This window comes from Schistocerca nitens, chromosome 11 (assembly GCF_023898315.1).
Source record: "Schistocerca nitens isolate TAMUIC-IGC-003100 chromosome 11, iqSchNite1.1, whole genome shotgun sequence".
NCBI classification, from domain to species: domain Eukaryota; kingdom Metazoa; phylum Arthropoda; class Insecta; order Orthoptera; family Acrididae; genus Schistocerca; species Schistocerca nitens.
In genome coordinates, this window is record NC_064624.1 from 51,143,748 (window position 1) to 51,170,877 (window position 27,130).

Consider the following 27,130-nt stretch of genomic DNA (forward strand, 5'->3'; position numbering starts at 1 on the left):
TCTAATGGTCCTGAGGCAGCTATAAATTGCTCTGTCTTCAGTTTTAACCTTTGAGATGAGTTATGCTTCTGTGTTGTCTTAAAGAGCCATCTGTTTCCAAATAATTATTTGTCCATTTGTTGAAGCATTTTCTGAGTTGCGGTTTGTGAAGATGGAAATTTTGAATCTAAAATCTAAGAACTGCTGTAAGACACAGCTTTTGTCTTTAACTATTGCCTTATTCAAATGGTCACTAAACTAAGGTGTGTAATGTCTTAAATTTGAAACTTCAGAGTGTTGTTTGTAATCCTGCTAATGTATCTGATTTTAGTTATTTTCCTTAAATAAAAACATTTTAATAAACAATGGAGACTCATGTGAACCCCAATCCATCCAGTCACTCCACTTAATTTCCCTCTTTCCTGCTGGATGTTTGGTTGGTAATGGAGGATGGTTATTTTCCTGGAACTAAAGGGGGAGGTTATCCTCATACTGTCATTCACCACGAGGTGTGTGTCTGTAGGTATCCACTGCTGAACATGGGGTCCCATGACTGTCTCAATTTGTCCTTATTGAAGAAGCTACAGTTTATCTATGAATTACAAGTCAGTCATCTTCCATGTAGTAAGGGCAGTGTGGCCGAACTTGTGGCTCGTCTGCATGTTGGTGATTAGTACCAACTGCACTGGGGAGGTATATGTTGCACTAGCTGACTGAGCTCCGACCATGACTTCCTTGTGTCAGAACATAGAGTGTTTAGAAAGTAGTCAGCCCCACCATAAGCAAATACATACAGTCCAGGCACAATTGATCCAATGGGATAATCACTTGTGGGGTATTCCACAATGTAATCTCTATCCTGAGCAGGTTACATTAGCTCTGCAGTTAAAGGGGCAGGTGCATGATTTGCTAAGTGGGGTCAGCCACCTTGATTTAGACAAATTAGGAGCAATAGGTGGAGAAAAAGATTCTCCCACCAACAGATAACTGCTGTAAGTAGAAGTAATGCTACAGTCACCTTTAAGGATGAGAAGGGAATTCATTTGGGAAATTACCTTACCAAATATGTTACTGCTTCTAGCTATAATGGAACTTTCAATTTCGAATTTGAAGACAGGTGAGATCCATCCTTTGGATCACCAAATTTATGTTTGATGCTGACACTTTGACCATCTCCAATAATGTTGTTGTTCAGGCATTGTTAAGTCATGTTTTCAGTTGAATTTTACACAGAAGTGCAACATTGAGGGAGTTGTGGGAATCAATTACTGGGCTGACATTTCACATATTTAGAGGCTGCTCAAGCATGAACATTTTGGCTAGTGCAGTTTCCTCATGAACCTTTCCCTAGGCACACAGATGAATGCATATGGTCATTCCATTCTTGCAATTGCAGGTCACAGAGATACAAATACTCCATAATATATTAGAGAAGCCACAGGACCGTTCATGGATTACCTCCACTAATAAATGCACATCTTTTACTGAATTAGAGGATTTGGTGTCCGCTATTGAGTTCAGAGTTTCGCAGACCAGCAGTGATGGGGCTTTAAGTGTCTTCATCAGGATGGGAATCGAGATTCTGGGCAATTTAAAAGGGGACCACCCATACGGAACAAGTGTAGGATTTGTTTCCAGTGTAACAAAGAGGGGCATTTTGTATAGCAATGTCTGGTACCATGGAAGGAGAGTCAAACAGCTGGCATCACAAGGAATGGAAGAGGCATGGTAGTGTTCTACTGCCAAAGTGCTGTCTCTGTGCCAAGTCCAAGGTAGGGGAATGCCTGCCTTACCTTTGGGTATAACTTATCCAGGAACCAGTGTACACACTCCTCAACTCTGGTAGTTCAGTTTCTCATTTAGATTATCTGTGGTATTTGGAGTTCCACAATACCTGTGAACTGCCTCATTTGCATCCATCATCCCAATGTCAAGCTCTCACTGGGCAGATGTTGCCTCTGATTGGCTAAACTGAGTACTGGAAAATTTTCTTGGCATATGAAGTGAATAGTAATTAAAAAATTTTCAGTAAACTTAATTTTGGGGTGTGTTTTGTAAGTGGTAGTGGGTTTGTGTTAGTTTGTCAAGGCAGGGTTGTTTATTTTAAATTTAACCCAGTTGAAAAATTCCAGTTGTGCTCCTATCAGGTTGCCACAAGAGTTCATAGTGTGTTACCACAATGTTCGCCATTTGAGCTCAGTCACCTTGGTCCAGTAGAGGTAAAGCTGGTACTGGAAGTTCTTGATTGTTTACCGCAGGTAGTTAACTAACAGATTTGACGTCACCAATAATTTCCTGTACACAATTCGCCTTACAAATGACATTCCAGAGAGGCAGGATCTTTAGAGGCTTTCTCCATCAAAGACGAAATGTATATGTGCTTTGATTAATAATATGTTGTTCGATGGGGTCATCAGGCCCTCAATCTCAGCCTATGCATCTCCCATATTTTCAGTATCTATGAGCAGCAGAGGGGTGTTTCATCCAGTTGTGGGTTATCATATGGTTAATGAGAAGGGAGTTTTGGAGTCTGTGCCACTTCCCAATCTGCATATTTCTTTTACTTGGTTCAGTTGGGCTCAGTATTTTACTGTCCTGTATCTCAATCTCTCATATTATTAGATCATGTTAACAGAGGATTCCAAGCATATTACTGCCTTCTGTACAGACTGGACCCTCTACGATTTTAACAGGGTGCCCTTTGGTATGTCAATAGGAGTTGCCATTATGTCTTGCCTTCTAGATTATGCTATGGGTGATTTCACGTTCAAGTGTGTGTATAATCACCTAGACGGCATGGTTATTTACTGTTCTGTCTGAACACCTGCAACATCTTGAGGCAGTCCTGGTTTACTAGAGGGAGGTGGGACTTACTGCGAAACCATCTAAAATGACACTGGCACATAGGTTTCATTCTTGGGGCATCTTAGTTCCACTGATTGCATTAGAACTGTCCAGAAGCATAGTGGTGATTTGCGAAAATTTCCAGCTCCTAGAAATAAGAACGGTGTTGCACAGTTCATAGACATTACAAATTTTTTTCGAAAGTTTGTGCCCAATTTTACTAAATTACTGGGATGCCTTAATGATTTAAGAAATTTCAAATGGGATGAAAGTCATCCAGAATCTTCTGAAACCATTAAAGTGGCGCTTTGTAACCCACTAGTATTAGCCATACCCAATTTTGAGCTCCTGTTCTTGCAAATGGGCACCTAATTCTTCTAGGGTAGAAAGTGGAAGCTGTCCTGCTACAGGAACAGAATGGGAGGGGAGGTGTTGTGGGTTGATGACCTATAGCCTATGGACCTTGGAAACTTTCACCTGAGGAGACGAAATATTATATGTATGAATGGGAAGCCTTGGTGGTTCTGTTTGCCCTTGAGAAATTCATATTTTATTTTAAACACCAAGAATTTTGTTTAGAGACTGACAAGCTCTTAGTTAGGGTTTGGCTCATTATTTCCTTAACGCCCTCTTAGGCAGTCATTTGGGCATTTATAATACTGTTGTCAAGATAAGACAACACATCACCTGGTCCTCCCTGTATAATGATGTCCAGAGGTTGGTGGGGGATGTGAGAGCCATAATCAAGCTGAGCCCAACCCGAACCACCTGAAGGGCTTTTGGAGTCTACCCATCAGAAATAACTGATGCATAAATTTTATATTGATTATACAGGTCCACTATCTCGTATTTGTGGGTATTAGGCACCTATTAGTTATCATGGATGACTTTTCTCGCTTTTTGACTCATTCCAAGCAGAGGAGTGATCATCCTGATAGCTATCCAGCATTTGTAATGAATTCTTTCTGTTTACAGGCCACACAGAATGCTTATTAGCTTTTGTTTCCCAGCTATTCGTGAGGTTCTGCTTTGACAATGGAATTAAGAATGTGACCACAAATCCTTATTACCATCATACTTTGCTGACCAGGTGAACTGCATGTTGAAGGATGTGCTTATCTTTCACAACAAGGCTCAGACGAAGTGGGACATTTCAGTACCATGGCTCAATTTTGTCTTTAAAACTGCACAACCCAAGTCCCTGGAAGCTGCTCCAGTATCCCTTATGCTAGCACATCCAGTAAATTCTCCTCTTGTCAACCTGTGGTCAATCAATGGTTTGCTTCCAGAACAAGTCACCCTAGCAGTAACACAGCACAACTGGAGCCAGGCTAGGCATAATACCAAAATTGCCCATCACAGGCTATCCATCTGCTGGCTAGCCATCTGCTGCAATCAGGGGCTAAATAGTTCATTGCAAAGGCTGGGGACAGAGTGTTAGCCCGAAACCCTCATTGTTCAAAAAAGGGAGTTAGGGTTTGCTAGCAAACTAGCTCCTCAGTTCTTGGGACCCTGTGAGACTGTCAGGGTGGTGAGCCTGACAAACCTCCTGCTTCTGAATTTATGCACGCATAAAGCCTCATGCATGCACATTACCCATGTCAAGGAGAGTCATATGTAGAGGGCTCCTCAATAGTGGGGAAGGGGGATTTTGATTTTGTGGGATCCCTCTTTGAATTCCAGCCCCATGTGCCTGGCAAATGTCACTTGTCACAGCTCAGAGTTCATGGCACCAGTGGACGTTGTGGAGCCAAAATGGATGTAGAGCAACAGCAGTGCATCTCAAGGGCAGTCGGTGTCTTGAAGCTGGACTGGAGGGTGAGCCATGCAGCGCTTGAGGGCAGCATGTGCTGTTTGGCCGAACTTAATGTGCCACTATCATTATCACCATCACCACAATAAAACAATCTTCTTTCAATAATGGTAACTGCCACAGTCTGATCAGCCCCAACATTATTATCACTCATTTAAAGTCTGGTATGTCCACCTCTGGCACAGGTAACAGCAGGGAGACATTGTGGTATGGAAGCAATGAGGCCTTGGTAGATCACTGGAGGAAGTTAGCACCATATGTGCACACTCAAGTCACCTCCTTCCCATAAATTCTAAAAGGGGGGATGATCTCCGACATTTTAAATTACATCCCAGATGTGTTTGACCAGGTTCGCCATCACATCAATTGGAATTCACCACTATGTTCCTCAAACCATTCCATCACACTCATGGCCTTGTGAAATGATGCATTATTTTGATGAAAAATGCCACTGCCAGTGGGAAAAATCATTGTCATGAAGGGTGGACATTGCCACTGGTAGCGAGGCTTGCATGCCTCAGTGACATAGATAGCTGTTCTGTAGGTGCAGCCCCAGCGGAGGGTATTTGTTGAGGGGCCAGACAAATGTGTGGTCCCTGAAGAGGGGCAGCAATCTTTTCAATAGTTCAATAGTTGCAGGGGCAACAGTTGGGATGAACGACTGATCTGGACTTGTAACATTAACCAAAACAGTCTTCCTGTGCTGTTAGCAATGGGGAAACTATAGCCACAATATTTCCCGAGGGGATACAACTTTACTGCATGGTTGAATGATGATGGCATCCTCATGGGTAAAATATTCGGGAATTAAAATAGTCCCCCATTCAGATCTCTGGCCAAGAGTAACTCAAGACGTCATTATCTGGAGAAATAAAACTAGCATTCTATAGAGTGAAACAGGGAATGTCAGATCGCTTAATGGGGCAGGTATGTAAGAAAATTTAAAAACGGAAATGGATAGGTTAAAGCTAGATATAATGGGAATTAGAGAAGTTTGATGGTACGAGGAACAAGACTTCTGGTCCGATGAACACAGGAATATAAAAGCAAAATCAAAAAATGGTTCAAATGGCTCTGAGCACTATGGGACTTAACATCTGTGGTCATCAGTCCCCTAGAACTCAGAACTACTTAAACCAAACTAACCTAAGGACATCACACACATCCATGCCCAAGGCAGGATTAGAACCTGTGACCGTAGCGGTCACGCGGTTCCAGACTGACGTGCCTAGAACTGCATGGCAACACCGGCAGGCCAATACAATATCAAACTGGGGTAATGCATGAGTAGGTTTAAGAATCAATAAAAAATAGGAGCGCAGATAAGCTACTACGAACAGCTTAGTGAACGCACTGTTGTAGCTGAGATAAACACGAAGCCCATGCCTACCACAGTAATACAAGTTTATATGCCAACTAGCTCCGAAGATGAAGAGACTGAAAAAATGTATGATGAGATAGAAGAAATTATTCAGATAGTGAAGGAAGACGAAAATTTAATAGTCATGAAGGAGTGGAATTCGATAGTAGGAGAACAAAGAGGATGGGGGCAGGGGAGGAGGAGGATCAAGGCCAAGGCCATGAGGCAGCAGGGGGGGCAGGCAGAGGCAGACGGGGGAGATGGGGGGCAGGCAGAGGCAGACGGGGGGATGGGGGGGCAGGCAGAGGCAGACGGGGGGATGGGGGGGGCAGGCAGAGGCAGACGGGGGGATGGGGGGGCAGGCAGAGGCAGACGGGGGGGATGGGGGGGCAGTCAGAGGCAGACGGGGGGAATGGGGGGGCAGGCAGAGGCAGACGGGGGGAATGGGGGGGCAGGCAGAGGCAGACGGGGGAAAGGCAGAGGCAGACGGGGGAAAGGCAGAGGCAGACGGGGGAAAGGCAGAGGCAGACGGGGGAAAGGCAGAGGCAGACGGGGGAAAGGCAGAGGCAGACGGGGGAAAGGCAGAGGCAGACGGGGGAAAGGCAGAGGCAGACGGGGGAAAGGCAGAGGCAGACGGGGGAAAGGCAGAGGCAGACGGGGGAAAGGCAGAGGCAGACGGGGGAAAGGCAGAGGCAGACGGGGGAAAGGCAGAGGCAGACGGGGGAAAGGCAGAGGCAGGCGGGGGAAAGGCAGAGGCAGGCGGGTGAAAGGCAGAGGCAGGCGGGGGAAAGGCAGAGGCAGACGGGGGGAAAGGCAGAGGCAGACGGGGGAAAGGCAGAGGCAGACGGGGGAAAGGCAGAGGCAGACGGGGGAAAGGCAGAGGCAGACGGGGGAAAGGCAGAGGCAGACGGGGGAAAGGTGTCGCCCTCCGTTTCTGGTGGTGCGCAACTGTAGCAGTTGCAGCTTTGGCGTCTCCCTCTGGTGGGAAAGGGGTAGCCCGTTCGTGTGTATGTAAGGGGCGCTATGAGCTCACCAGTCGGTCAGTCAGGGTCAGTCTGGGTGAGTCTGGAGTCAGCCTGGGGTCAGTCTGTCGTCCCCAGCCTGCAAGTCTCTCATCCGAATTTGTGACGCAATGAGAGAACTCAACAAGTGGTCGCCCGATCGCGGGCTTAATTCCTGCATCTGAGGCTGCACGTTGGACCGCCAGTCTGTTCGAGTTGCTCAGGCAATGGTCATTGGTGGTTGGATCAATCGGTTGGTCTGTCGCACACTGAGACACAAGATGGCTTGTCCGCCTTGAGTGTCAGCACATGTGAGGTCGCCACTTGAGTCCAGTGGGCCGCACTGTATAGCAAGGGGTAGTGGCTTCGTGGCCGACACGAGAGCAACAGGAGTCAACCCACGACATCGGTCTGGGCAGTGCGAGCTGTGACGCCGTGAGACGGGAGATTGGCACACCTTCCTGCGTCTCTTGAAGCGGCTGGCAGCAGACAGTTCCGCAGTTTATTAGAAGTTAATTGATTCATGATATGTTGTTTCATTTACTTGTTAAATTCTACTTGTTTTCTTGATGAGGTCACCAGCCCCTTTGTTTTGGGGTCGTCCCACTATTCTTCTCCGTTTGCCCACCCGCGGGAAGGTGGTTATTTATGAATTGGGTGGTCCGTTTTTCCCTTGTGGACTAGGGGCGCGTTAGAACAACTTGCGGTTTGGGTTGTTTGGTAATCACCTTATCAGTCTGCCGTATGTTAATAGCTGCCTCTGTCATGTTTGTCGGATTTGGTGTGTTAACGAATTTATTGCTTGAAGTGTAATGGTCTAATTCCAGAAATATGTTTTTACCTTGCCTATCATCTTCAGAGGTGGTATATGTGTACTGTAGAGCGTGTTTGGCCAACCTTGTATAATTTTATGTAAGATTGCATTTCATGGGCTTTTATTTAAATGGTCATTTTTGTATATAAAGTTGCCACCCTTCCACCATAAGACTTCTCTTAGAAATTAAAATCAAGTTGCCCCTTCAGTGGCAAATTAATCTTTTAATTTCCATCTATTCTACGGTGTGCATACTTTGTGTGCTTGTGTGAATTGTTAAAACTTTTACTTTAAAGTAATCTGGTGTGTTGCAGATTTGCACCTGTGTAGTCGTTCAGAGGTGGTTGTTAGCGGTCATGACTATGGCCATGTCAAAAGGGAGCGGCAAGGTTCTCAGCCCGAAAACTCATACACTCAAAAATTTGTTTCTTTCTGCCTCTGAATAAATTGTAACTTGATATTTAGAGGGTGCTTTCTGCTTATAATTTTAAATCTGTATCTTAAAAAAAGGGCTTTTAGGAATAAAATTCCCATTTGTTAAAAGCAATTTCATTTTGATTTCATCAGTTACTCCCTGGCAACTACTTCCACACTCACATAGTGTGATTAAATGTGTTAATGTTCTTGACGAATCGCTAGTAAATAAAGTAAATTCTTAAGAAAAAGTTCTGAAAGTAAATTCACGGTTCACAGAGAAGGAAAATTAGTGGGTGAATATGGAATGTGGATAAGGAATGAAAGAGGAAGCCATCTGGTAGAATTTTGGACAGGGCATAACTTCATCATACAGTATGTGCTCAAAAGTATCCGGACACTGCCAGAAACATACTTTTTCATACTAGGAGCATTGTGCTGCCACATACTGCCAGGCACTCCATATCAGCGAACTCAGTAGCCATTAGACAACATGAGAGAGCACATAGGTGCTCTGCAGAACTCGTTGACTTCGAAAATGGTCAGTGATTGGGTGTCACATCTGTGGCACAGCTGCAAAATACTAACATGAATTATTTACAGACGAATGGAAAAGCTGGTAGATGCGAACATCAGGGAAGATTAGTTTGGATTCCATAGAAATGTTGCAACACATGAGGCAATACTGACCCTAAGACTTATCTCAGAAGACAGATTAAGGAGAGGCAAACCTACATTTCCAGCATTTATAGACTTAGATAAAGCTTTCGACAATGTTGACTGGAATACTCTTTCAAATTCTGAAGGTGGCAGTCATCAAATACAGCGAGCAAAAGGCTATTTACAATTTGTACAGAAACTAGATGGCAGTTATGAAAGTCGAGGAGCATGAAAGGGAAGCAGTGGTTGGGAACGAAGTGAGACAGGGTTTTAGCCCATCCCCAGTGCTTTTCACTCTGTATGTTGAGCAAGCAATAAATGAAACAAAAGAAGAATTTTCAGTATGCATTAAAATCCAGGGAGAAGAAATAATAGCTCTGAGGTTTGCCGACAGCATTGTAATTCTGTCAGAGACAGCAGAGGACCTGGAAGTGCAGTTTAACAGAATGGACAGTGCCTTCAAAGGCGGATATAAGATGAGCATCAACCAAAGCAATACAAGGATAATGGAATGTAGTCTAATTAAATCAGGATATGATGATGGAATTAGGAAATAAGACACTTAAAGTAGTAGATGAGTTTTGCTATTTGGGTAGCAAAATAACTGATGGTTGAAGTAGAGGATATAAAATGTAGACTGGCAATGGCAAGGAAAGCATTTCTGAATAAGATAAATTTGTTAACATAAAGTATACATTTAAGTGTCAGGAAGTCTTTTCTGAAAGTACTGGTATGGACTGTATCCATCTATGAAAGTGAAATGTGGACGATAAGTAGTTTAGACGAGAAGAGAACAGAAGCTTTTGAAACGTGTTGCTATAAAAGAATGCTAAAGATTAGATGGGTGTATCACGTAACTAATGAGGAGATATTGAATAGAACTGGGGAGAAGAGGTATTTGTGGCACAACTTCACTAGAAGAAGGGATCGGTTGGTAGGACACATTCTGAGTCACAAGGGATCATCGATTTAGTACTGGAGGGAAGGCTGGAGGGTAAAAGTTAGAGGGAGACCAAGGCATGATTACACTAAACAGATTCAGGAGGATGTGGGTTGCAGTAGTTACTCAGAGAAGAAGCAGCTTGAACAGGATAGAGTAGCATGGAGAGCTGCATCAATCCAGTCTCAGGACTGAAGATCACAAACAAGAAATGCATCCTTCCAAAGGCATGATGAATGTATCAGGATTCATCAGACCATGCAGTGCTCTCCCAATGTGCCAACATCCAACACCAACAGTTACATGCCTATTTCAGTTGTAGTTGTCGATGTCATGACATTAACACTGGCACATTCATGGGTCATCAGCTGCACAGACTCATCATTAGGAGCGTTTGGAGCATTGTGCATGCCGACACACTTTTATTCTGCCTAGCATTAATTCATGATGTTAGTTATGCCACAGTTTACTGCCTGTGTTGTTTTACCAGTCTGCCTAGCCTATGATGTGTACCACCTGCCATGAGCAGTACTTGCCCAACCCCCTAATGTCTGGACATGGTTTCACCTGTGTTTTGCCATGTGTTGAAGACAACTGCCACAGCACTCCTCAAATGCCCAACAAGCAGTGCAGCTTCCAAAATGCTCATCCCAAGCCTTCAGGCCATCAAAATCTGCTCTCAGTCAAACTCAGATAGATTGTGTGCATTCCCTATTTTACACCCAGACAGCATGCTCACTCATACTCCATGCACCGTGTGCATGTGGGACTAGAAGACAAGGTGAGGTGCTATTGCCTGGATAAGTTTATATTGATAGCAGATCAGTGGTCATAATGTTTTGGCTGATGTTATGGATATAGTATTATGACTTCCAAATGGATGCTAGGCCATTCCAAGGGAACCATTCTGCAACATTCAAGGCAATTGTCAAATGCATCAAATTACTACAAGAGTGTACCAAAAAATAATGCCTCCTAAACTTTGATTGTGTTCTTCATATCAGTTGTCGTGCACATTACTCTGTTGATGTTACGACTTTGCTGACACAATATGCAGCACCCTCCTGCTGAAGGGTTCTGAACTGCAGTGTGTAATGCGTGTGTGTTAGTTAACCGTGTCAGCATGTCAGAAAACAAAACACAAATTCAAATAGTTTATCCACATGTGGAGTACCCTCTCCTTCAGCATGAGAATGATAGATCATACACAACTTTTTTTTGCACCCACAACAGTCTGACACTTTTGATTCATTGTTATTGTTCATACTTCATAGTGTCCCAGATTGACCCAGTTAATTTTCAACTATTTGCAAAATCTAAAGCACACCTTCAAGAACTTCACTTTGCCGGCCGGTGTGGCCGAGCAGTTCTAGGCACTTCAGTCTGGAACTGCGCAGCCGCTACGGTCGCACGTTCGAATCCTGCCTCGGGCATGGATGTGTGTGATGTCCTTAGGTTAGTTAGGTTTGAGTAGCTCTAAGTTCTAGGGGACTGATGACCTCAGATGTTAAGTCACATAGTGCTCAGAGCCATTTTTTTTAACTTCACTTTGATAGTGGTGAATTGGTGCGAGCATAGATGAGGCTGTGCGTCTGCCAACAAAGTCAAATATTCTACAGTGATGACACCAACAACCTGGTGTCTCATTGGGAGAAAGGTGTTCAGTGCCATGGTGACTATGTTTGAAATAGATATTTAAACACTAAGAATAAAGATGTAAAATGTTAATAAAGTTTGTTTTAATTAAAATGCTTCAATAATTTTCAAATAAAAATTGTGTACCATTACTTTCCAGCATGTCCTCATGCCCAAAATATACACCATTTAAAAACTAAGCTTTATTAATTTGACCAAGAAGGTGGCTTTTAACTAACATAATGTCTACATGCATCTGTTAAGGTCATAGGGAAGTTCAGTCCCACTAACACACCACACAACATAAAAGAAGACTTCTCGTAGTTAAAAGTTACATTCTGGGCACAATTTGGATTTTTGGTTAGGCTGTGCTACAGGTCAATTTGTTAGCACATCCTTTACTTGGCTTTCACCTAGCAAGGCTTCGTCAGCTCACAGCCACACTGCCACCTTTCAACCTAGGCTAAGCCTTGAGCTGCACTATGGTTCAGTCTCTCAGCACAACCAATATTTCTAGGGGGGAGGGGGTCTAGAAACACATTTTAACCTTTTAGCCTTTGAATAGTTCTCAGGTTCAGGTCCAAGGTCAATGACTCTTCAAATTGCTTTTCATTTACATGATGTGTGTCGTGCATACATATCATTCTGTATGCCAAACCATCACTGTGTCAGGGGTGAAAGCCAAGGCTTCAACTATGTTGGGTCTAACCACTCTTTTAATGTATTTAATAAAATTTAGTATATTTACTTTCCTATTGTTTACTCACAGTGATGGTTTAGGATTACTGTTGTGATACTGCTTGTCAAATGAATTGCAAGCTGATCACAGTTTGTACGAACTATAATGAAGCACATATATTCAAATGCAAATGCTGCATTAATGCTATCACAGTACTTCTGCAGTTGCACCTAAGATGGGCGTTGAAGCAGACTTGTTCACCACAGACAGTACACAAGCAGTTTGCATGATTGTGTCAGGACCCTCAATTCTGGTAGGCAGAATAAAAATACTAGTGGCACCAAGTGAATTTGTTTTCCTGCTGATAGCTGAATACCCTACAAATAGCTGCACTGTATCAGATTTCAAGTGACATGTGTATGTAAGATTATTTACACCAGTAACTGTAACATTCTGGCAGTTTCGCAAAAAATATGTGTGACAATGTGCAGCAAACACAGAAAGTGGTTATGAACAAACCTGTCAATATTCCATGTGTAATACCATTGCTTCATGAAAACTTCACTGCCAACATATAAATTCATTCTGCAGATATGGACCGTTTAATAATTTATGTTTTCATGTGGTATTTGTCTGAAATTTAACTTTACTATTGGGTCATTCCATGTCAAGTGGCCTAAATTTAGACAAGTTCCCCACTTGACCATCTCCAATTTTATGAAATTTTTACAGGATGTACATATAGATCTTACATGAAGCACTGCCAAATTACAGCTTCATAAATAGTATGGTGGGGCCACCAGCCACCTTTTTGTAAAGGCTCGTTTTTTTCATTGTGACTGAAATGAATAAATGATCAACTTTGTTTTACCACTGTTCAGGATCTAAGAGACCTGTTGTGCTCAAACTTTGTGATCCTGTTCAACTTTTTGGGTACAATAGCTTCGTTTTAGTACAAAAGGTCAAACTATGGTAAATTCATCATAGTGTGCTATTGAAGTGTTCCATAAATCTTGTTGTATCAAATAAACTCACATTTATATTACATTAAAAAATACATGTACCAGTCGTACTCTTTATGGCTCCCAAGCCAAATATTTCAGTTCTTATTAATTCATTTGCTGAAATTTGTTACTAATAGAAATTACAGTTGATTCTAACAAGCTATAATGTCAGCCCATTCTTGTTGCTGATGGAGCTGGAATGATAGAAATAATGTGTTGGTTTGGAATCCAACAAACATCCTGCCTAGCTGGCCAATAGAATGAATGTGCAGGTCCATTGGGGTGCATGAAAATGACAAACTTTTCTTCTTCTGAAACTTCGGACACATTACCAATCCACCATTTTCCATCATATATACAGGCAATGTATTGGCCCAGTTGTAAGGCTTTAGTATTTCTGAATGAAACGCTTTGGTCAACATTTGCCACAAAAAAGTTTGTATCATTGAATACTCTTCTAATACAAACTTGCTTTTCATTTAATGGCACAAAATGGCGATTGTCTCTTGTTCCTGATACTGTGCAGCCATTTTTTAACCTTGCTTCCTGCTCAGTTTTTAATGTTTCAATTTGTTCTTTTGAAACAAAAATTAATTGGATTCCTCTGATATTCTTTGTACAGTATTTAAACAAGTCAGTTGGTGTCACAATCTGGTACTCAGTTGGTCTTTGAAGGCTTGCTCTTGCTGCCACGCACTTTACAGTTCCTCCAATTCTATCACATGGAGATTTTCTGTGGCTTGTAGCAGGAAAGTTCCATTCAGCTGAGATTCCAAACTCATTCTGATGGTGGCAGAGATTCATAAAATTTTTGAAGTTTTTGTACTGCACTGCTGACCCATCACTGAAGTAGTAAATGTGTGTCATTTTTCCAAGGAGACACTTTAGATCTTCTATTAATTTCACTATAATTGCATTAACAACAATTGCATTATGTTTCAGGCTGTCGCTTATTATACAGTAGCTGATGTCCAAGTTATTTCTGAAGTACACAACAAATGGGTGTAAAGTTGCTTGGCTGTTATTCCAGTGAAAACCTTGAACTGCATCCTGGACAATGAAGGAATAATTTTCAGCAAAGTCCATTAATATGATCATTTCAGTTGGCTTAGAGTTTTCTTTTATGCATTTTAGGTGCTTGCTCTGGTACTCTGCAACATAATGAGTGGAAAGTTTGTCAATTTTTTAAATCAGATCTTCAGTAAAATCCTCAGTGGTCATCTGCTTTGTTTCTAATGTATCTATCAGTGTGCACCCACTGTTTGAACTCAATGGTATCATCTGGATCACTGTCTTCAAAACTACTTTCTAAAAACTGCGCAAGTAGTTCCTTTCCCGGACCTATTTCACGGGGAAGAAGCATGCAGTCTGGATTCCAAATCACATACTGTTTTAGCAGTCAGACTCTTATAATCTTCTTTAATTGGAGTGCTTGCAAGCATCAGTTTCACAGTTTGGTGTAAAGTGCAACCAGAAACTGAGTGGGTTCCTGCAGCACCCACAGCGATGCACGATTTTGGCCTCAATTCACAAAATTTACCAAATCCAATTTCAGGTCCATGCTGAAGTTGATATGCAACAGATATTTCTTCCAAATTATTCAGAAGAAGGTATTTTTGCATCAAAACTATCTTTCCTTCTATTCTAATTGATACATAGTCTTTTTACCTGGACAAATTCGACTAAATTCTTCACTCTGAAAAAATGTTACCACTCTTTTACGGCATCTGAAATCATCTTGCCACACTTGTTCTTTGGCAGATTTAGTACACTATTTTCTGCCTGTAACTTCCTAGCTGCTTTTACCATCCTCTCTGAAACACCGAATTCTTGCATTGTCTCTTTTATAGTCCAGCTTTGTGGTACTAGTGTCAGTATCTGCAATTTTTCAGGCTGCCTTGACAATTGCAACTTCTCTTTCAATTCCTTAATCAGCTGCTTATAATCTTCACAATCAGGACATGTCTTGCTTGTACTAGGTGTTTGAAGATCTTTTGGGGCTAATCCTTCAAGCAGCAGCAATGTTATTCACAATTGCCTGTTGAGCTTTGCTTATTTTTCGTTTTGCGTAACCTTTCACATCCCTTTTGGATATTATCTAAAATTTTAGAGGGAAGACCGAAAAAGCAGTTAGAATTGAATTGATTGATTGATACCTCTGGATATGCTTCATCTTCTGACTGGTTTGAAGTTCACTGTGATTTTTCTGCTTTCTTTGGTAAAAATTGTTTCTGCAAGTTGGACAGATCTTCCAACCAGGTTTGACATTGCTCTTAGTCACAGCTTGGAATTGTTTTGCCGTTTCCACATTGACAATCCGTAAACCCTTTTCAACAGAATGGTTCTCTGCTCCAAAACGATTACAACAATATCTCTGTAGAAAGTCATGAATTCATATTACTCTACTGAAAATTCTTTGATTGGAATGAAGCCTCGATGTGTGTATGTTTTCAGCTGACATGCAGAATTATATGTAGGACCAATGACACACAGTACTGAAACCTCATTGATATCCATTACACTACAATTAAATTTATGCTTCCAATTGCTGTTTGTTTCAATATTAGATAAAGTAGAATTGGTGTATATTTCCAACTGAAAAATATTATAAAGTAGAATTGGTGTATATTTCCAACTGAAAAATATTAAACAATCATAGCAGGGTGTATACGCCGACATGGAAAAAAAATAAATTCCCGGGTTTCCCAGTTAAAGATACACTTCCTCCCGGGAGTGCAAACATACTGTTTCCCTATTAACTGACAATATATTTTCTCTCGGAACTGTATATCATCAGTCTTTTGAATGGTTACATACGGTCGTAGAATTTCCCGGCGCTTTAGAAAACGAAACACAGGGAAGACAACACGTATTGGAAAGATCTTTGATGAGCAGCAACATGTACAGTGCATATTTTCGTATTACGAAAGTATAAATTCGAATTCCACCAAACACCGCATGTTACTTTCTGAAGCATTGAAATCAAGATTGCAATGCGTTTTTGTAAGCCAGTCATAGCTCATGTCACGTGATCTCGCCAGCCGATGACAGCGGGTATTCAGAACTGAGGACACATGATGTAGTCAGCCAAAAGCAACATCACTTAAGAAGCGCGAATGCACAAACAGAAAAAGCTAATGGTTTAAATTTATATACATCGTGTTGCTACACAAAAAGCAAAGCTTTCACATATAATATTGGTCTCTAAGATTAAGACGCTGCAAGAGAAGCAAGCTTTCACATATAATGTTGGTCTTTTATGTGTGAATTACAATGTAATATATATTACACAAATGTGCCAGCAAAATTTTTAATAACGACGTTAATGTCTTGTCTTCTGGGCTCTAAATTCATCTAAATGGCTCATCATCATCATCATCAAAGAGTTGATTTTTAAATGAGACTCAAATGCTCTGTGATTTAAGAAATTTATCGTACATTCTCACACATAGTTCAACTTACGTAGGATATTTATTTTGAAAGTAACACTTTTCAAACCATCATTCGGAATATTTTCACGCGAGCTATTGGAAATAGGTTCATTTGTGCAGTTGCCAGAGAGCGTCAGATGACAGGTGCCACCGGCCTTGCGCAGCTACGATGGCGTAGGGAGCCCGTATGTTCGTTAAGTGTAAAACATTAAAACATCTTACATTATGTCATAAAACAAACAAGACATCGGAGGATACTCTAAGAGCATCGGAATTTCGTGACCGATAATAAAATGTGCACATTTAAAGTGCACATTCGTATGTCCAGATTCCCAGTGAAGTGGGCCACGACCTGATATTAAGCTTTTCAATGTAGTTTTTGGAATGTAAATTTTCTTATAATACCAGTACTATATTATCTCATGTTTGGTTCTTTATTATGGCATAATGCCATACGTGTTACAAGTTGAAAACGTGCACTTTAAATGATGCAGCAAACAGTGTGCAGAATTAAACACCTCGTTTCAAATATATTTTCTGCCTCAGCAGAAAAGATTAATAAAAGAAAATTTCTTTAGCAAATCGACAAAAATAGCCTCATTGTTCAGCAAGGCAATAAATGCTTGACTGTCAGAAAGGTGGAAATAAAATAAAATCTGCAACTAACAACACATTTTAGGCTTCCGTAATTATGTGTATGTATTTTCATTCACTCGATAGCCTCCCACCACAGCCATCTGTTTTGTTTTCATTTGATGTGAGAGCAGTAAACGAAGAGGAAACAGCAAAATCACTAAATGTATACACGGATCACGTGGAGACTAACCACATGCCCACTATAACTCAGACTGCTCTGGGCATCAGCCCCGAATTTACGATACTTCCAAACTGGGCCAATACGCCGCCACTCCCTCAAGCGTTTGAGATAGGACGTCAAAAATTAGAAAAAAAACGAATTTTCAAAAATCTTTCAGAAAGTTAATCCTTTCAGTAGATACAACGCAATGAAGTACAGTCAAAATTTTATACAAGATTTATGAGCCACTTTGATAGCACACTATGATGAATTTACTATAGTCACAATGTCAAAAATTGAGTCTTTACAAAAAGGTTGCTAGTGGCCCCACCATACTACTTATGAAGCTGTAATTTGGCAGTGCTATATGTAAGGTCTATATGTACAACCTGAAAAAATTTCATGGAAATTGGAGATGGTCTAGTGGGGACCCTTAGACCACTTGACATGGAATGACCCTGGTGACCGTTCTACTTACACTTTGTTCACATATTCAAGGTCGACACCTAATGTTAATAGTACTACAAAATTTACTTCTCAGATTAGTGAAATGCAAATGTCACTTCAACATCATCAATAAATTACATTTCTTATTCCATACCACGATACACTGCAATAATGCATTAACTGCGCCATACCATTTATAAATTTAATAGCACTGCTAAGATTCACTATGGTCATAGTTATTCTTAAGTTGCACATTAAGGCTGTCATTTAAAAGAAGCACATCAGAGCAGAATATACCCACTTTATGGCAACCACGTTATCAGTATAATTGAATTGTGCATTAAAAAAAGGTTTCCATGTTTACTTAACATTAAATTGAAACTCTTGCTGAATTCTACGTGAGGTTTAATAACAGGCTTAGTTCAATGCACTGTGCAAAATGTCATATTTAAGAGTGAAAGTTCATCAGTTGTTTAGTAAACTGAATTACTTGTGTTTCCAGCAGCACGACATCAATTTTATGTACTCACGCACCATACTGCACACAGAAATTAACGAAACACTGTTAAGAAATACAAGTAAGCCACTTACCATGAAGGGTATCTCTGTTTTCACTTCGTCCATTTCCTCTTTTTTTATCCACGTAGCTGGCTCCTGGTCCATTGCTTTAGTTCTGCAATCTGAAAAAAAAGAAAAATAAAAAAAAGCAATTATATAAGAACAGTGGTACTCAGTTTCTGTTGTTACCATGAAGTACAGCTCAAAGGCAGTATTTTCACTTGTCTAATGGGTGCAGTAAATGGGTGATTACACAGGAAGCAGATTCAGAAAGGATGAGGAAAAGTAGGTTCAGTGATATAAACTCATTTACATTTCTCAGGTCATGAAGAGTGAGAACACTGAAAGTAACATGCACTGGAAACCGAGTATTTATAGTTGCTACTGCTCTTTTTTAACACTGAATCATGGATACTTTTCTATTGCGACAATTATGGAAGATGTGTATTTTTTGTGCATGCACGAACTTCAGCATTACAAACAGTCAGAGCGGTCAAGACATTGCAGCAAAATTACTGAATAACACCAAATAATTCATTTTACACTTTGTTCATTGTGTTAATTTCAGTCCGATAGGGACATGATGAGAATCTGGACGAACGGATTGTTCGTTTGTCAGTGAATATGCATTTTCAACATAGGTATTACCTTGAAACTTCCTTCACCTGTATTCCTCACGGATGTATACACAGTTTATAGAAAGCATCATCATTTTGGAATCTTTACCTGCTATTAAAAGAAAACCATATAAATCTCCCATAGATTGCTCACTGCAGTGCAAAAGTTCTCATTCTTGATTAACATCAAGATTAAAAAGTGGTTCGTTTTTTCTTACAAAACTGATTTACTAAAACGACTTCCTACTAACTGTAAGTATGATGAATGATCTATTCAGTTCTGATGACATGTAACGCTTTATGTTAGATGAATTACAGTTAATTTGTACCTCGTATTTCGCCAGTTCCTAAATTACAGTATCCTTATACAGAACTCCAATAAAACCCACACACTACAACAAACTGGTATTTACACATGATTAGATGAATACTAATGACACGAGTAACCAAAGCACAGGGAAAACTAGCAAAATGCAACAGAATTACAGCGTTTCCTTTCATGCGAACATACTCAAAGCATGAAATGATGTAACTGTGGGCACTTGAAAACATGCTTACGTTAGCTCTAAAATCTGGAGCCACTATATGTCTACATCACAGCAAATTATCTTCACAATTATTATAGCTGAGTAAGTCAACATAACCATACTAACATAGCGAATAGAGGTGGGCCAAACGGCTATTCTGGAGTAACCGTTATCACAGTTCCAGTTATTCTTTGATAATCGTTATTTTTAACTGTTATTAATAACTGTCAAGTTATTTTTCGCTAGCGAATACCAAATACTCCGAGGGGCTACAGTTAAATAACGACATAGTTGGAATCCTTCAGTTTAATTATCAGTATAACTGTGAGTAGTGTGAAATGGCAGGAATGTCATTTGAAACGTTTCATAACCTTAGCTTATTAACTCCGGGTACATTTTAGTTGGTGTTAGAACGATTATTAGTGTTTCATATTATATGTTTGTAGGTTATCGGTCGCTATTAGAAATATTATCTTCGCAGCTGCAACAGAAAGTATGCGGAACTTCGCCACAGCACTGTTTAAGTAAAATGTTAACAATGTGCGTTTTTAAGTATGAAGTAATATGTAAACTGAATACTGTAGGTTAAATTCGAAGATTAATTTCTTGTGCTGCTCACTTAATAGAATAAGTGTACAGCCTTGTAATACAACAAAAAATATATGTAATGTGACAGATTCGTTTACTCCTGTCATGTAAAAGATAGTCCTATTGGGGAAAGTGTGGGTACGCTAATCCAAGTTTTATGTGAGATTAGGAAACTGTTCGATTTCTCCAGCTACGACATGTTTATAACATATGAAGGCATGCAGATCAAAAAGGTTGACAGTGTTACATTTCTGGGACTACAAATCGATAAATTCAGTTGGGAAGGGCATATCACATTTTTTCACTCTATTATTTCATAAGGGAGCATATTCTGTGGTAACTCATCAAACGTAGCAAAAGTTTTTCGCATCTAAAAGTGTGGAATAAAAATCGTTTGTGGTATAAATTCAAGAACATCATGTAGGAACCTGTTCAAGGAACTTTGTATTCTAACCACTGCTTCCTAGTATAATTATTCCTTAATGAAATTTGTTACAAGTATTTCCAACCAATAGCTCAATACATAATCAGTACTAGAAATAGGAACAGCAATCTACATAAAGACCTAAAATCACTTACCTTGGTCCAAAAGTGGTCCAATATTCAGGAACATGCATTTTCAATAAACTGTCAGCAACCATTAAAAACTCTGTTTCAGATAAAGCACGGTTTACAGTGTGTTTGAAAGACTTTTTGATACAGAAGTGTCTGATTCCACGTGTCTGCTTTGATCTGGGACGTCCTCAATATGCCGGAAATGGCTATTTTAAGTGTGTCTATGACATCACTACATACACATGGCAACAAACATGAAGATACATATAAATAATACAATAACATCTCCCACCAAAAATACAATCAAACCAACGGGACAACTGTGGGAAGTTGGGGGTTTTAGGGTGAGGACAAGCTAGTAAAAAATAAAAACACATCATGATCCCAAAACACAAAATGAAGAACAAAAAGAAAAAAAATACAGGATTCTGGTACACCAACAAAAATCTGCAGGAATCTGACACTTCCCTTGAACAATATAGGTCAACCATAGGTGACAACACCAATGCCCACAGCTAAAAGTACGAAAATTGGAACCTGATAATTCTCAACCTCAGATGACGATACCAAAACATCAACACCTACAACTATGAAAATGGGAATCGGTCATTTCCTGTTACCTATATAGAACCACCACAACTACTGATACCAAAAAACCAGCACCTATAACTGCGAAAAATAAAACCACAATCCCAAAAATCCACAAATCAAACATCCCTACATAAATTAAATCACATTCAATACTCCATAAATACACAAAACATCACAACTAGAAAAAAAATTAATTACCACCAGCAAATTCCGGCACTGCAAACTAGATCGGCTAGCCCCCCCCCCCCCAAAACACACACACAAAAACCAACTCAAAGACTGTGCCGTAATGACATTCACTCACAAAAACACCTTTACGTCGAAGCAGACGGGTGGAATCGGACGCTTCAGTTGACCCTTCGTTCTACTCTGTAGATGAATATCATAAGAGAGACTGATAGACCAGCTTAGGTAAAAATTCTGATATAGGGTGAAGTGGGGTAAGTGTAACCATGGGGTTAGTGTAACCACGGCTTATGGTGCCTTAAAGAAGCTGTATTTTTACCTCTGACCTATCACACGTGTTAATTTACTCCTTTCTTTGTTATATTTAACCCTAAGTTGTCAAATCTGACATAAATTGGTAATTAATTTTTGGACTTGAATCGACATTACATTTTCACTCTGCGAGAGAGTGACATGCTCAGAATTTGGTGGTCTGTCATTTTTGCAGTTTTAAAGATAACTGCACAATTTTTTGGTTACAAACTAACTTTTGCATGATAATTTCAAATATGAGAGTCATTTCACTCTACTGATAAAGCTCTTGATATGGCAGGCATGGTTACACTTACCCCAACTTTTTCCCATGTGGGGCAAGTGTAACCAATCAGCTGGGGCAAGTGTAACTAGGGGGGGGGGGTTACACTTGCCCCAAACAAACTTACCAGAACATATTTATTTATTTAAGCCATAACACTGTTTTTGCCATCACACTAGATCAACTAAACTGGCCTTCCTGTGTGTGAAATCTACTTGGGACCAAAAGTTAACTCATCACCAGAGACGTAATCAAGGGTAAAAATTAGCAAACGTGACTTTTCCAATCTCTTCACTCTCCTCACTGCTGTATGGAATGAAACACCACCTGAATTGTTGAACAGTGGTTTTCAAAAAGCAGGAATATTCCCTTACAGTAGAGAAGTAATTGATAAAACTAAATATGATCCGGAGGCATATAAAAGATATGTAGCTCATACCAAATCTTTGGCAGAAACAAATCCATTGCCAGCTCACAATAATGCAGCCAGACTGTGTGGAAGCTAAGTCTCTAATAGAAAGTACTCAGATTTTTGGGAAGCTTCCAGCTGAACAACCTCCAGAATTTTATAGGCCTACATCTACTGAGCCCTGTAGTTCTCCCAGTATCAGAGTTCTTTCTCAACCATTCCCAAGCTAACCAATGTTTCATTATGTTCTGGAACTTCTGATGTCATTTGAAAGGTTATTATTGGAAACAGTCCAACAGTGTAGTCCCACTGGTAAAACAAAGAAGAAAAGGATTGCACCAGGAGCTGAAGTTATCACTTTTCAAGATGCTATCTATAAAGAAAAAGATTTTAAAGGAAAAAAGAATATAAGGAGAAAGCAAAACAAAAAAGCATTATTGGCATAAAAAAGGGCTTGGTAATAAAAAGTAAATCTTCCAAACAAAGTGCTGTTACTTTATCTGAAATGTCATCTCAGAATGTGGTGGAAAAAAATCCCTAATTGCTCATGTGGGTAACAAGAAAAAAAGACGAAGTTGAATCAACAAGTGAAGATAGTGAAACTGAAGGAGGCCTATCTTTAATAAGTAGTGATGAAGATGAGAACACTGGATGATCTCAGGAAAGAAATGATAAGCTGTGAATAAGAAGAAGAAGCAAACATTTTTTAAGCCAAAGATAAAATTACCGTTGGAAACTGGTAGCTTTTGCAACAAAATGTAAGAAAGTTCATTTTATTGACCAAGTCACCAAAATTATTCATTCAGGAGATTCAGAAGTGATTTTCCTCAGATGCAAAAGTAAGACAAAGCATGGAACCACATTCTATTGGCCTGATAGAAGAGATGAGACGCAAGTTCCCTCCTCTGATGTCATTTCAGTGCTGCCTGTGCCTACTTTCGGTCACAAGGGAGACCTGACATTTGGTGTTACATTTGATTCATACAATATTCAGTGACTAAATAATAGTTAGGGCCTAAGTGTGAATATAATAAGTTTAATTAGGGCAGTTTAGCATTAAACACAAATTGCCAACAACTTTAGTTCGATTACTATGAAAAATAATAGAAAGTGAACTTATAAAGTGATTTTTTCTTTTCTCTTGAGACTAGATATTTTATTATTTCTGTTAAATTGCCTACTAAAGAAAAAAAATATTACTTTTGTAGAATTTAAACTAATAAATTACTGGCCAAAAACAAAAATAAATCATCTATGATGCGGTCTGTTTCAGTGTTTTATGGTTTAGGCTAACACTTATTTTTTAGTTTAGCTAACATTTTCTGTGTATTTCATAATATACAAAGAGGCGTGTGCAAAAAAGTTCATATCTTGAGTAAAATTTAAGATATTTTAATAATTTAAAAATTCTCAAATTTAGTAAAAATTGGGTAATCGGGTCACTTACCCCAAGTCTCTCTTACAATGCTCTATATGGGTACAACAATGTGGGGGCAAGTGTAACCTCACAACACAAAATTTTGAAAACAATTATTTGACCATATAATTTTTTCTTTAAAAAACAAAATGTATATTGTTTAAAAGTCAATAAGTGAAACTTTAAGCATGAGAAATTTCAAAATCATATCTTCAACAACAAGTTGGCAATTTGGTGTCAAAGTTGAACTATGCCAAAACGTGGTTACACTTATCCCACTTCACCCTATTTCAGTTTTGACAGCACTTGGTTGCAACAGTGAAGATCGGGTATTCTGTGTATGATAAATTTATTAAAAGTACGTAACTGTTTTATTCTGACAGCGTTTCAATTCTGTAAATATTAGCAGTTACTGTAATATATTCACATATTTTGATAATCTCCTGACAAATGACGACGATAATTATTAATTCAACTGTATTATGTTATACTTTCTGACATGTTACTTGTCATTTGCGATGGCCAGCGGCTATTTCCGAAGAAGTACGTAAATATTTGTTCGCTCCAGTAACTATCGTCTCTGAAATATCACCGGGGTCTAAGACTGGAGTCACTGTATCAGGAACACAGACACAGTTACTCCGTTACGAACTTCCCGGTTACCTGTAATGGTAGCCCGACAACTGCCAGGGAATGAGAACTGTGAGCCAGTAACGATAACTGCCAGAGGAAAATACCGATCTCTCACAGTTATTTCCATAGTCGCTCGTATTCCTTATGGTAACTCTCTTTATACTATCCGTTCAAGCTAAATTGACATATGAGGCGGTGGCTCAAGGGAACGACCGTACTTGTTAATGCCTGTACCGCAGTTCCTATCAGCCACCGCTCGGATATTAACTTTAATTAATTGTTTGTACTAAAAGTAACGAAGTACAAAGCTCTTACCAACAGATGGCGTGCAGTCTCAGTTATTCCCATGGCCTATAAAACGCCTTCCAAATGGTCTATCACTCTCCTTCGTTCGTAGCCAGATCTCCGATGAATTGACGGGAAAGCGTATTACGATCTTCGGTCAACAGATGGCGCGAGGCACTGTTGACACTAGACAGTTATTGAAATAACTGCCTGTATCAGAGAAACGGTTATCGCAGTAACAGTTACTTCTCAATAACCGGTTATTTCTATCACGTTATTTTTTGCCACCTCTAATAGCGAATGTTTGAATGTCACACTGTCCACCTTTTCTCGTCAGTCTCGAAGTACATGACGGAGATCACTGCATGGACAAACTACTCCTAACAACACGTCGCATTCTAAGCCATTTCTTTTACAAAGATACACGTAGCGATTTTACCGGACAGGCCAAAAACAACAAGCTCTAATAACTCGGGTATTTAGTTGTTATGAACATAACCTGAAAATTTATAGCACTCGTACACCTTCACCAAGCACACTATAGGTGATGTGATCACGAATACAGAATAAAATCTCGTCCTTATGTACCCATTAAAAATTAAAAGACAGAAACCTCAAATATAGCTTCCACAGCGTCATCACAAGATATTCACGAACTATTAGACTCGCCAAACTCAACTGTTATTGTGTTAGAAATGAAGTACCGCGCTAATTTACTTGCGAAACAATTTTCTTCATTTACTCTAGCTTGCAGTTTATAAACGCTTAAAAATTACCTGGAGAATATCACACAAATTTCCGCTAAACCACGAACTTGCAGCTGACTACTCACTGAAAGAAACCAGCTAAACCAAAGATCTTACAGCAAGACAAAGCACTCTGCCGTGGGCTGTGAGATAAGGAGCTTGGAAAAACCGGAAAGATAAAATGCGAAAATTAAATTAAGGTAGAATACCTACTCTATCACTTTGGTAAATCCTTATCGCTATTTTAGTATAACAACTACATAACTTAAAATAGCTGTTATTGAAGAAATGCGTTTGAAAATTTCTCGCAAATTTAAATCTTCACTGTACCACAGTCTAACTTAACAGTCGCAACACTCACCACTGTAAAAGTTGTTGCCGTTTGACAGATGGAGCGACACTAGCGCTCCAAGCGGCAGGTAAGGTGAACGTCAGACGCGTTGTAAGCATATGTTTGTTTACATCCATTTCCTACGTAATTTCCGAATTATTCGAGTTATTTTCTTGCCTCCAAGAGTTTGTTTAGTATCGGAAGGCATATATGTTTATATTAATGATTCTAAAACAAGTGCAAGTATGGACAAAAACCATGAATAGAGTGGTAAGCTACAACACATTCGTGAAGAAACACTTGTGACATTGGACAGAATTCAGCTTACCACGTTGATATCAAAAGAATATAAACACACAGATTCACATGTAAGAAGCACAGACATGTACATCTACATGCAAAAGCGATCGACAGCGCGTTTATCGTTCTGTAGGCCTACTGTGTGTGTCATTGTTGCCTGTTGCCACAAGTACGACCTTAATCTTTATATTATTCAATGTGGGTAAAGCAACTGCCAAATAGTGGCAGAAATATGCTGAAAACATTATAATGAGCTGATTACATTACATTTCACGAAAAACCAGATATTTGAATAATTTTCAAACAATCTGTCTGTAGGCACTTTCCTTGACCTGTAATAGTTTCACTCGATCTGCACATTCTGACACTTCACACGCTTTTGTAAGACATGAACAGCTGCACCTAATCTAACCACTTTATCGTCAAAGCACGTCTGTGGTGACGATTCGCACGATTCTGGCACTGATACATGGAGAGCTGAACTGGCTGCTTCTGTGTCATACGACTGTTTTACAGCTTTAGATTGTCGAATCATTGTGGCAGTTTCCTCTTCATCGTCAGTTGAGGTGGCTTATTTAGGATGTCAAACAGTGTGGGTACTGCATTCCACACGAGTTTGTTATTGTCTGCGTTCATGAACTGGTTTTCTTCGAAATGTAGCGAACAAAACCTAATATTATTATACAGGTAAACCGGGTCTTTCTTCATAAGGTCTTCTCGTCTGCTATTAACTAGCCATTTTCTGCTCCTAAAACTATACATTCATCATTTATACACATATAGTTTGCAAGTGAATCCTGACGATACAGTTTATTAACATGATGGTATATACCTCTCAGGATCCTTAGGAAACCTAAAAAGAGTCAGCTGTGGTGTCTTCTTCCTGTTGTTTCTGCAATTTATTGCGCTACAAACGCTCCCGATAGTATAACCCATTGTATAAATCAAGATAATCAATCACTATTCGCTTTCACGATCGCGCCGAACTCACATTTC

General features: G+C 39.8%; 1 protein-coding gene across 6 annotated transcripts in view; it reads right to left on the reverse strand.

Moving 5' to 3' along the window:
• LOC126213194 (zinc finger protein 726-like) overlaps positions 1-25,615 on the reverse strand; it is a 117,820-nt gene extending 92,205 nt beyond the window's left edge. For 5 of the 6 annotated variants that reach the window (XM_049940822.1, XM_049940823.1, XM_049940820.1 and 2 more), the window contains exons 1-2: positions 25,534-25,615; positions 18,409-18,497 (exon numbers count right to left, since the gene is read on the reverse strand). In XM_049940822.1, coding sequence (XP_049796779.1) covers positions 18,409-18,480 — 72 coding nt within the window. In that variant the 5' untranslated portion in view covers positions 18,481-18,497; positions 25,534-25,615. Of the gene's footprint in view, positions 1-18,408; positions 18,498-24,787; positions 24,988-25,533 lie in introns of those variants that run through there. The other variant, XM_049940821.1, reaches the window with a different exon arrangement.
• Positions 25,616-27,130: the final 1,515 nt, after the last annotated feature.